Here is a 13,252-nt window from a genome sequence, read left to right on the forward strand (position 1 = left end):
GGCAATGTTTATACATTTAGTAAAGGTTATCTATAGTACGTTATTGTCAATTTATAGGTTGGTAAAACTGCATCCGTTAATTTTTAATAAGTTTAATTTAACAATCACGTTTGTTCTCTCGCTGTGTGTGTAACGTTCTGGAAACTGTCTCTGTAACTTTGTATTAACTATTAACTAAAGAGTTGAATTTATACACTGCTTTTATTTAAATTCACATCAAAAACGTCGTTACATTTTTAGAATTTACGCGATAGATGGCGTTGCAAGAAACGTAACGAAGTCATTCGTTCAGTAGTTTATTTACATAATGGTTGATAAGGAATCGTTCGTAAATCACTTTACTCTACACATTTATTTATTTGTATAGATGTTTAGATATGTATAGTATAGTATCTAATATATAAAATTATCGTGTCGCGGTGCTTGTAGTTAAACTCCTCCGAAACGGCTCGACAGATTCTCATGAAATTTTGTGTGCATATCGAGTAGGTCTGAGAATCGAACAACATCTATTTTTCATAATCCCAAGTTATAAGGGGGAGGGGGGATTGAGAAGTTTAATAAAATATATGTATGGCAAAACAACGTTTGCGGGGTCAGCTAGTGTATCTATAAAATAATCAATTACCAATCTCTCTTGCCCGTTTTCTTGCCAAATACTCCGGACTAGTCTTATCGACTCTTGGTCTTCCTCTCTTACGTTTCTCGGCACTTGAGTCCGGTCTGTTATTCATAACGGCCGCTGGAAATAAAACAAATTGTCTCAGGCTATATTAACGATAGGCTATAAAATAAATCTGGAGGTGTAAGAAGTTGAGGCGTAAGAAGGAAATCTGGAACCAGCTATCTGGGGTAGTACCTCGACTTTATAGAAGATCACAGCTAAATAATACTGCTTTCAAGCAGTGTTGTGTTCCTGTTGGTGAGTAAGGTGACTAGAGCTCCTGGGGGGGGGGAATTGGGGTAGAGTCGGCAACTTTTGATGCTTTTGGTGTTGCAGGCGTATATAAGGCTACGGTAATCGCTTACTATCAGGTGGACCGTACTCTGTTTGCCATTTCATAATAAAAAGGCATTTACAAAAAAAAAGAGCTGAAACGGTATATTGACCACATTTATGGTTGATCATTTAAAGTTACCTGTATTTGTGATATTTAAGCGCCTTGCTAATAGTCTAAGATACGAACTAGAGATAACCTTCACTAATCTGGATAAAAATTCCTGGCCAGCAGCGTTATTAAGCTATGATCTTCTGTAAGGTCGAGGTTATCTATAGCATATACCCATCACCAAACAATCAAGGCACCACATTTTCCAAACAACCATATCGTCACTACTGAGACGCGATGCTGCTATTATAATCGTGTTACAATTTCTCTACAATGACAGAAATGTTACTTAATAATTAACTGTTTAGTATATAAATGCCACAATGGCGTCATAATGACATCAATATTACAATTACTTCATTATTTCAAAAAAAAAAAAATTACTTTAATAATCTCGATTGCTTTATCTTGAAATATTTCATATTGTTGTCAAAACCAGTTATCATTTGACTACAGCGACAACACATTATTAAAAGACCAACGTCTAACCAATGACTTGATAATGGAATTGATCATTGGAACACGATTGAAGCAGTATATTCGTAGTTCGAAGCCAAATTAGGTAATTACATAACCACTCCCATAACGAACGCCAAATTGGCTAATATCACGACCAACTTATTTTATTTGGTGTCAAATGAGCCAAAATAACACCCGAGTTGGCCTATTTGCCGTCAAATAAACCAAAAAAAAAAACCGTCACCGTTCACCGTCGCCTATTTTGTGTCAAATAAGCCAAAATTACATTCGACTTGGCCTATTTGCCGTCAAATTAGGCAAAGCACATCCAATTTGGCCTTTTCGGCGCCAAATAAGCCAAAGTGACATCCAATTTGGTTTATTTGTCACCAAACAAGCCAAAATGCATACATACCCATTTCACGAGCCTGTTTCCTCGCAGCTAAGTTGGCCAAGTACTCAGGGCTAGTTTTATCGATCCTTGGCCGACCGCGTTTTCTCTTCTGAGGCGGAGGCGTTTCGCTTGTAGCGGGAACTAACGAAAATAAATTCGACTAAGCATGCAAAACATAAAAAAATAACAAAGCCAAAAATAATAATCCTTACGACCAAAATAAACATATATATGTGACATATACATCTAAATAGCTACATTTATTAAACATTCCAGAGATTTTTATTAAAAAAAACGTACAAATAAATATTCGAGCATGCATTGATCCATTAAATTATTTTATTACGAGATAAAACTATTTTACTCGGTTCACATGTGTTTAGTCATTGACCAAATTCGTCACTGCGTAGCTACTGCTGTATAAATACATAAAATTTAATAACTTTTTTATGTAACAAGTAACAAATGTAATTTAAGACTTAATGGAAATTGGAATTTTAAATTTCGCGCCATTATGCTGCAATTGCTCGCAGCGCCTTTCGAAATGCAACCCAAATAATCGATGTTCTGAATGGAGTTCAAATACTCGACAACAGATGGCGCCACTATATAAGTCCCTTTATCGTGCCGGGACTCCTTTTAAAGTTTTATCGTCACGCACATTTTATCAACTTACTTTTATTTATTATATATATATAATGATTTGTATTTATGTGTATTTGTGTAAGTAGCTCACATATAAAATCCATATTGCAACATTAATCACGGACCAAGCATATAGACAATATAACATTTACCGCCCGATTTCCGTATAAGAAAACGATTCGTTTAGCTCACTTTAGACAAAACTTAGTAGTTAGTTATAACGTGTAGAAAACGAATCGTTTTTCAACACAGAAACCGGTATGTGGAGTCAACCGCTAAACACATGTATAAACGAGGGTGGATATGCAAAAAATTAAAACTTACAATTTCTAACAGGATTCTCATACACTTACCGACATTAAGCTCGGGCTTGTGTCTCGCCGCGTACAATTCCACAGCCGGAGGTACGAAGTGGGATACCGGGGAGCGGTAGTCGACGCTAAGCGGTAGTGGAGGCACTGGTAACCGAAATATTACATACATTTACTGTCAACCTAGTCTTTTCTTTATACTTCAAGGGTGACAAGCAAGCATACGGATCGCTAGATGGTAAGTGATAGCTATTCCCACGACTTACCATTGATTGATCAATCAATCTGCTCAAAATTTAGGGCAAATCCGACTGGGGAAGTACCTCGACTTTGCAGAAGACCAATGCCCAATAACACTGATCTCAAGCAGAGTTGAGTTCCTCTGGTGAGTAAGGTGACCAGAGCTTCTGGGAGGATCGGGGTCCAGGGGTAGGGTCGGCAACGCGCTTGCGATGTTTCTGGTATTGCAGGCGTCTATAGGCTACGGTAACCACTTACCATCAGATGAGCCGTACGCTTGTTTGACATGTATGTACATCTTGTCCTAAGTAACTAGCGTCTTACCTTTATCTAAACCATAAATATCACCATTCGGCTCCATTCTCTTCTTATCGGGGGAATTTTGTTCACCAGATGTCTCGGTACCGTTGATTTGCATTACAGAATCAAGCTGACTCTCGCACAATGCCATGATTCTATGATTGATTACACTGAAACACCATCAAAATAACATATTACATAATTGTCTTCAATTACGTCGACAACTAATACAATGTATGGGACGAACAAATAATCAATTTAATATGTACCTACTAGCTGTGCCCGCGACTTTGTCCACGTGGAATTTAAAAAAATAGTTCTTGTTTAGATGTTATTAAAAAAAAACAACAAAAAGAAAAGTAGCCTAAGTTATTCCTTATGATATCAGCTATCTGCCAGTAAGTCCCGTCAAAATCAGTCCAGCCGTCTCCGAGATTAGCCGGAACAAACAGACAGACAGACAAAAATTGTCAAAAAATGTTATTTTGGTATTTGGTTTGGTAACCTTGTATACATCCATATGCATTGAGTAAAAAGAGGTTATTTTAATATTAGAAACAGACACTACGATTTTATTTATTTGTATGTATAGATAAAGATTACAAGTAACTCTCAAGTCATCAGAATAGTTGTTGGCACGATTACCGGCCACATGGCACTTAATCACCACCTATTCATTATGAATGCAACAGACAACCCTCTTTGCAGGGGCTGTCTGGCTGCTGAAGAAACAGCCGCCCGCGTAATCCTGGAATGCGAGGGAGTGGCCGAACACCGGGTTACCATCCTTAAGGAAATAAGGACGCTCCGAGAAGCCTGTGAACGCCCCAGGAGGCTTCTGAGCTTCTAGAAGGAGCTGGGCTGGCTGAACTAGTCAGCCCTCTTTTCACGCATAACGGACCATCTTTGTGTCTAAATGCGGAAAACCGAGCCCACAACAATACAATACAATACAATACAATTCAATACAATACAAGTAACACTAAAACAAGTACTCCTCAGATCTTAATCAAATTTGAATGGGACGACATAACAAACATCACTTTTCAATTAAAAATAGAATCCTGATTGATCCACCAAGTAGGTTCAGTTATGAGTTACAACTTTAAAAAAAAAATCGAGAACCATCAATTTTCTTTTTGGTAGTGTTAAAAATAGCAAAACCTTTGACAATCTCTGGTCTCCTATTTCCGCTTTCGATAAATACAATACATCCAAATAGCATTACAATTATTGCTTTGTAAGTGAACAGTCCACTCAACAACCCCTAGTGATGGGTGAAATATAACCAACCACTGATCTGAATTTCTTTTATTTTTGTGTCATATAGCCCAGGCTCGGTAGGTAATGTGCTATTTAACATAATGCTATGACCAATAGGAGCGATGCTCTGGCGTCGGATGTGCTTACTGCTTGGGTTGGATATTTGTTTCTACAAATATTTGCTACCAGTCTGGGTGCGTGCCCAGGTTCCTCTACCGTGCCTCTGGAGAGCATGTTAAGCTGTCCGGTTGTTATCACAGATACCTGATACCTAACCTAATAGCGATTATTAATCAGAGTAGGGAATAAACCCACAGCAAAGCAGGGTGGTTAAGCTCTGACCCATCTCCTACATTCAGAAAGAGTCCTATGCGAGATAATTTTTTTTAGTAACAAGTGAAATTGGATCAGAAATATTTTAGACTGCCACATTTAATATACATTAAAAAATAAACGTGTGCGCTTTAGACCACACGACTGAAAAGACTTCTGCACAACAGGCCTGCACTGTGTCTTAGATATACGAAACGTAACTGGCTATGAGAGGAAGAGAGAAAGAAAATGTGCACTCGCACCTCTCTCTTGCTCCATTCGCCTCGCCCGATCAGACTTTTCGTAACGCTCTCGTCAAACATTTTAATCCTCCGGGGAGCATGTTAAGGTGTCCAGTTGTCATCTAGACACCTGATAGCGATTATTACTCATAGTAGGCAATAAGCCCACAGTGGAGCAGCGTGGTTAAGCTCTGACCTTTCTCCTATATGAATAAAGTGGTCTACATCCAGCAATGGGATGTTACAGACTGAATCATCAATAATAATAGATAAGAGAAATGAACGTATGAACTCCTTCAAACATTACATAGATATTGATTGACAGTATCTAAACATTTAATATCCAATTTTGATAAAATACTCTCATACATTATAATGAAACAACTTTATAACAACGGATTTTATCGCAATTTCCTGAGTTTTTTAGATGCCCAAGTATAATTCATATACTAGGGACATAGTTTTATTGGAACGATATTCCATATGGGGCGTTGCGGAGGGGTTCACTACCCGGCAAAAAATGTCCATAACATTGATAAAAAATCCGGGTTCCGTACCATTGACTAGGTAAACAACAGTAGATACATTGATTTTAATATTTCCTGCTCAAAATATGGAGCAGCCCGACATGGGTAGTACCTCGACCTTACAGAAGATCACAGCTAAATAATACTGTTTTCAAGCTGTATTGTGTTCCTGTTGGTGAGTAAGGTGACCAGAGCTCCTGGGAGGGATTGGGGATTGGGTCGGCAACGCGCTCGCGATGCTTCTGGTGTTGCAGGTGTCTATAAGCTACGGTAATCGCTTACCATCAGGTGAGCCGTACGCTTGTTTGCCGATCTAGTGACATAAAAAAAATATATATCGGGCAAAAGAACCAAAAAAAATGTATACCTAAATAATTATTTCTTTTCTTTATACCTCAAATAGAACTTGAAATTAATGTTTTATAATAAGGAACTTCATTCCTATCTGGCGTCCCACGAGACCACATGGTTTTTTTTTTTTTTAATTTCAGCTTACCAATGTATAGAGTCAATAGTCACTATGATAATTTATTTTTATCATAAAATAGCTATCAGCCACGACTTTGTCTACACAATACAATAAGAAACATTTTATGTAATGCTTACCGTCTGGTTTTCTTTTGATAGATTTTCCTTGATAATTGATAAAGATGTGTGGACTTTGTGATGCTGTATTTCACACAAGATATTACTAATTTTGTACTAACACACAGTTTATATACAATTTTCAAAAGAGTACGCTCCAGCCCGTAATATCCCACTACTGGGCATAGACCTATTTAACCATGTAAGAGGAGGATCAGAGCTTAATCCACCACGCTGCTCCAATGCGAGTTAGCGGATATATTCCCTACTATGAGTAACAATCGCTATCAGGTGTACATGATAACAACCGGGGGCGACGGCTTAACGTGCTCTACGAGGCCCGATGGGGACCCACAAGGACTGCACAAACACCTAGACCACGGCAAGCACCTGTATGGTCAATACAAATGTTTGTCATGTGCAGGGATTGAACCCGCAACTGCCAACATTCAAAAGAGTAACTGCAGAGTTTCTTGCAAATTCTCTGCAGAATCTACATTCCGAATCGGTGGTAGCTTCACTTTTAAAAATAATCTATAATCTATAATCTATAATATATATAAACGCGAAAGGTCATTCATCACGAAATCTCCGAAACTATAACACCTACAAACTTGAAATTTGGCAAGTACGCTCCTTATAGGACGTAGACATCCGCTAAGAACGGATTTTACGAAATCTATAATCTATAATATATATAAACGCGAAAGGTCATTCATCACGAAATCTCCGAAACTATAACACCTACAAACTTGAAATTTGGCAAGTACGCTCCTTATAGGACGTAGACATCCGCTAAGAACGGATTTTACGAAACTCAACCCCTAAGGGGGTAAAATGGGGGTTGGAATTTTGTATGAGAGTCCCATGTTTTTGACGTAAGAGACTTGAAATTCAAAATGTAAGCTCTATAGATAGATGGTGAAAAGGTGTCCAAATAATGTATCTTTAGAAATCAACCCCTTTTTGGGTTAAAACGGGGGATAGTAGGTCGGCTCACTGATCACGAAATCTCCGAAACTATAACAGTTACAAACTTGAAATTTGGCAGAAAGGCTCCTTATAGGGCGTAGACATCCGCTAAGAACGAATTTTACAAAATTCGACCCTTAAGGGGGTAAAAAGGGGGTTGGAAGTTTGTATGAAAGTCCCATGTTTTTGAAGTAAGAGACTTGAAATTTAAAATGTATACCTTATAGATGATGAGAAGGTGTTCAAATAATGAATCTTTAGAAATCAACTCCATTTTGGGGTTAAAACGGGGGATGGTAGGTTTACTCACTCATCACGAAATCTCCGAAACTATAACACCTACAAACTTGAAATTGGGCAGATAGGCTTCTTATAGGGCGAAGACATTCGCTAAGAACGGGTTTTACAAAACTCGACCCCTAAGGGGGTAAAACGGGGTTTGGAAGTTTGTATGAAAGTCCTATGTTTTTGAAGTAAGAGAATTGAAATTTAAAATGTATGCTCTATAGATGGTGACAAGGTGTCCAAATAATGTATATTTAGAAATCAACTCCCTTTTGGGGTTAAAATGGGGTATGGTAGGTTGACTCACTCATCACGAAATCTCTGAAACTATAACAGCTACAAACTTGAAATTTTGCAGATAGGTTCCTTATAGGGATATTACGAAACTCGATCCATAAGGGGATAAAACGGGGGTTGGAAGTTTATATGAAAGTCATATGTTATTAAGGTAAGAGACTTGAAATTTAAAATGTATGCTCTATAGATGGCGAGGAAGTGTCCAAATAATACATCGTAATCTATATATATAAAAGAGAAAGGTCACTGATTGACATCACGAGAACTCAAAAACCGCTGGATGGTCCATCCATCCAAGATGGACAAAGATGAAATTTGGCAGGGAGGTAGATTATAGTTAGTAGACGTCCACTAAGAACGGATTTTGCGATATTCCATCGCTAAGGGGGTTTAATTGGGGTTGATAGTTTGTATGAAATATATACAGTAGCAACAAGTTCGCCTGATAGGTTATTCATACTGCAGCCTGAAAATAAAACTAAAAATGTGGTGTATAGAGAGGTTTTATAAAAATAACTATTAAATTATACTAAATTGTGCCTTTGAAAAAGTTACTCAGAGTGATAAGCATTTCAAGTGACTGAAATAAAAAAATAATTTGCGTTAAGCATCTTAATAGTAATACATATCTTCATAACCACGCGGACGTAGTCGCGGGCAACAGTTAGTGTATTATAAAACAAAGTTCCCAAAAGCGTATGTGACCGATTCCCTCAAAATCTACTTAACGGATTTTCATGCGGTTTCACAAATGGAGAGAGGGCTTCAAGAGGAAGGTTTACGGAACGGCAAAGCCGATTTTGATGAGAGTTTCACTGGAAGTTTGCCGGGAAAACTTTGTGACAAACTGATTTCAACGCGGGCGAAGCCGCGGGCACAGCTAGTAACTTTAAAATTTTAATGTATAAATTGATTGGAAGGTGCTTTTGAAGCCGATTCGAATAGTTGTTTTTGTTTTTTTTTTTTTTTTGAATGGTCATAGCTTAATTTTACATAGTATTAAAAGTTTTTATAAAGAATATAACAGATAAATATTACTGCTTTCAAGCAGTGTTGTGTTCCTATGATGAGTAAGGTGGCCAAAACCAAAAGCTCTTGTGGAGTCAGGGGTAGGTTCAACAACTCGTTTGCAACGCTTCTGGTGTTGCAGGTGTCTATAAGCTACAGCAATCGCATACCATCAGGTGAGCCGTACACTTCTTTGCCGATACAGTTGTATAAAAATAATTAATCTTATATATAAAATTCTCATGTCACAATGTTAGTTACAATACTCCTCCGAAACTGCTGGATAGATTTTTATTAAATTTTGTGTGCAAATCGGGTAGTATTTTTTTATACCTCTAAGTTATAAGGGGATTAAGGGGGGGGCTTATAATATATATGGCAAAACAAGGTTTGTGGGGTCAACTTTATTTATACAAATGACTCGTCTTTATGTTTTATTATACATTGGATTATTATTTTTGATAATCTAAATGCCTAAAGACTATGGCTAGTTCTGTTAATCAAATCTCTATTGTGCAAAGTAATGTCATAGAGTTTAGAGAATTCCAGGATAGTAGTCTGCAGTAATACAACAAGTTAACACCGTTAAAACTACACCGATCCCCAAAGAAAATGAGTATAAAATAAAAATAATTGTTTTTGCTCAAGTATCAAAATCAATTACTTTATTCAACTTGCCATTAAATACCCCTTTTAATCGACTTCCAAATAGGGAAGAGGTTCTCAATTCATTATTCTTTATGATTTTGCCATGTCACTTTCACTTGTCATGTGTTCCCATTTAAATTTAATCGAGATCTGACAAAAGTACTTTATGGGTTATATATAATCATGCATTAAATACACATTTTTAGTATAAATAAATAAATAAATATCTACACAATACACACACGGTCGCCTGTTCCTAAAGTAAGCAACTTAATGCTTGTGTTATAGGTAACAGATGACTGGTATAGCTACATTTTTTTTTTCGATAAACATACTTATAAATAATACATATAATAAATATTTATATTACACCCTGACTCGGGGTGGGAATCGAACCCAGAACCCTCGGAGCAGAAAGCAGGGTCACTACAACTGCGCCAACGGGCTAGTCAATACTAGTGTATACGCATAATGTGTAAATATGCATTTACAGTATTTTTTTATGCATATTAGCTCAGAAGTTTCGACTGGGTGGAGTGTCGTGCGTATCATGCGGTCCCATTTAAATTTAATCAAGATCTGACAAGTACTTTTTGAGTTATATCTAATCATGCGTATTTACTTGACGCTTTTTTCGTCGAACTACGCTGTATTAAACCGCATAACCTTTTACTAGGTGTACAGATGTTGATAATTTTCATTTTAATCGAAAGCTACTACTTGTCTTGTGGTCCCATTTAAATTTGATTAAGATGTGGTGACTAATTTTTGAATAATCTATAATAGTAAACATGTTTACTTGACATTTACTTCATATATCATTTATAATTGAAAACTGTTTTTTTTTTCGTTTACGAGCAAACACAATTATTGAATCAATAAATTATAATTAAAAGTAATGCTTCCAATGATTCAGAATATAGATTCTGCAGAGAAGAATCATCAAGAAATTCCGCAGCTCTTAAAATAATATCCATTCGTCGTTTTCAACTACGTCAGCTTGTATAGTCACACTGAACTTTACTACTGTGTCTATGCAAAAGGCAGAAAAAAAAAATAAACTGATATCAGATGATATCAGAGAAAACTTACATTAAAGTTTTAAAATTGTTTTTAATATAACTGTCGGCAAACAAGAGTACGGCTCTCCTGATGGTAAACGATCACCGTAGCTTAAAAACGCCTACTACAGTACAAGCATCACAATCACGTTACTGAGCCTACCCCTAATCCCTCCAGAAATTCTGATCACCTTTATTTACAGTATTATTTAGCTGTGATCTTCTGTAAGGTAGAGGTACTACCCCAGTCGGACTGCTCCAGATTTTGAGAAGAATATGTCCTGCTGTAGCCTACCTCACTAACTTTATGCACAACTGTTAAAACTAGCTCTTAACGGAGAAGTTAATAAGATTGTTTTACTTTTGATTACAGCCTATACAGTCCACTGCTGGACATAGGACTCCACAAGTTTACGCCAAAAATAACGTGAACTCATGTGTTTTGCCCATAGTCACCACGCTGGGCAAGCGGGTTGGTGACCGCAGGACTGGCTTTGTCGCACTGAAGACGCTGCTGCCCGTCTTCGGCCTGTGTATTTCAAAGCCAGCAGTCGGATGGTTATCCCGAAACCGGTCGGCTTTTTAAGTTCCAAGGTGGTAGCCGAACTGTGTTATCTCTTAGTCGCCTCTTACGACACCGGGAAGAGACTGGGTGGCTAAATTTTTTAGTACCGTAGCCACACAGTACGTTTTACTTTTAATCAAATGTTAATAGTGACTTTTTCTATTACTTAAGAAACACGTTACAAATACGTAACGATTTAGCCTGTAACACCTCACTGCTGAGTATAGGCCTCATTCTCCATGTAGGAGGATCGGAGCTTAATCACGCTGCTTCACTGTGGGTTTGCAGATATATTCTCTCCTATAAGTAACAATCGCAATCAAGAGTATACAATTACAACCGAGACACAGCTTAACTTGCACTCCAAGGCACGGTGGGGAGACTTAGAAAGACAGGAGACTTAGAAAGACAGGAGACTTAGAAAGACAGGAGACTTAGAAAGACAGGAGACTTAGAAAGACAGGAGACTTAGAAAGACAGGAGACTTAGAAAAGAAATATTTGTACAAACACAAATATCCACACCGAGTGGAACTCAAACTCGTATACTGCCAGCGTTTAGGTGCAACAAGCAAATATGTAAACCTGTCAATTATAGAAATACTTTTAAAAGATGAGTGTCATGCACTGTGTGACACACTGAGGGCAAAACGCTTGAGTTTGCACCATTTTTGGCGCAAACTTGTGGAGGCCTATGTCCATCAGTGGACTGCGATAGGCTGAAGTGTGTGTGTGTGTGTGTGTGTGTTTATAAAGATACTTTATAAAGAAGAATCAATAAATAATTCAATACTTGAACGTTTAATTAAATATATATCCAAATATCATGCTATTGTGTTTGAAATAATACCACATGGTAAGTATCATATTGTTATCACATGGTATTATTTCTTGTAAATTTTTTTTGGTATAATTAAATGCCATTTACGTTTTCGATAGAGAATTAACGAACCGAAATTAGTTAATTACCATTAACTGGTTTGATTGGTATTACACACAAATGTTATATATCATCTTTACACTTCTACATTTGATTGTTTATATAGATATTTAGTAATTACCACTCGTATATTGATTGTGAAAACTTTTGAAAATTTCCTAAGTACGATGGTCTAGTTACAAAGTTGATTTACACACAAATAAAAATTAATAAAATTTCCTTGAAAGTAACATATAAATTGAGTTATCGTGAATAATAACATCGTTTGTAATTATATCTCTTATCGAAACTCGGTAAAGCTGTAAAAATGCCATTACTTACCTTACACTTCAGCACGAGTACATTTTGACTACAAGTAATATATAGAAAAAACACTTTAATAACTGTTAAAACTTGCAAAAAACTATTAAAACACACTTATAATGTCATTTAAACTTAATTATAACCACGTGTACGATATTTAAAAACAATAGAAACGTTTGCAAATATACCACAATTTCAGTCAATCAATTGTTAAACCAAAAAATGGAGTAATCCAAAGGCATGTGTATATGCGTAAAACACAAGATTCCGATCGTTTATAAATGCACGCACTACATTATTGTGCCGTGGTAATGATTTTGAAAGTGGTTTGAAAAGTTTACGAGCGCGATTATCGAAGATATAAACAAAATTCGAGAAAACTATAAACTGATAGAACGTCCATTGCTTTTGCAAGAAGGTGATGCTACTGCCCGTGAGAAGAGTGAAAAAGACAAAATCATTTTTGTTATAGCAACATCTGTTATAACTCGCCTCAATTACATCTCAACTTGTATTTACTGTTACGGTAAACTCAACTACCACATTTCTTACTTTTAGAAAATACAATTTGAACTTTAATCCTTTGCATTACAAATCATTTTTATTTGACAATTAAAAAGATTGCAATGGCTGCTGACTTTAGTACAACGACTCTTCAATTCGGCCGCATTAAGCCAAAATAGACGAAATTTCACAATTACACGCCAAAAAAGTGAATTTTATTTTTTATATATACGAAAAAAAAATTAAAAATTATTTTTTATGTAAATATTTTAATATTATTATC

General features: G+C 36.5%; 1 protein-coding gene across 1 annotated transcript in view; it reads right to left on the reverse strand.

Moving 5' to 3' along the window:
• The window catches only part of LOC123666116 (myoneurin-like), a 31,434-nt gene extending 27,813 nt beyond the window's left edge, over positions 1–3,621 (reverse strand). Inside the window, exons 1-4 of the mRNA XM_045600323.1 lie at positions 3,483–3,621; positions 2,961–3,065; positions 1,984–2,103; positions 629–742 (exon numbers count right to left, since the gene is read on the reverse strand). Coding sequence (XP_045456279.1) covers positions 629–742; positions 1,984–2,103; positions 2,961–3,065; positions 3,483–3,609 — 466 coding nt within the window. The 5' untranslated portion in view covers positions 3,610–3,621. The remainder of the gene's footprint in view (positions 1–628; positions 743–1,983; positions 2,104–2,960; positions 3,066–3,482) is intronic.
• Between the last annotated feature and the right edge of the window lie 9,631 nt (positions 3,622–13,252).

This window comes from Melitaea cinxia, chromosome 25, assembly GCF_905220565.1.
Source record: "Melitaea cinxia chromosome 25, ilMelCinx1.1, whole genome shotgun sequence".
NCBI classification, from domain to species: Eukaryota; Metazoa; Arthropoda; class Insecta; order Lepidoptera; family Nymphalidae; genus Melitaea; species Melitaea cinxia.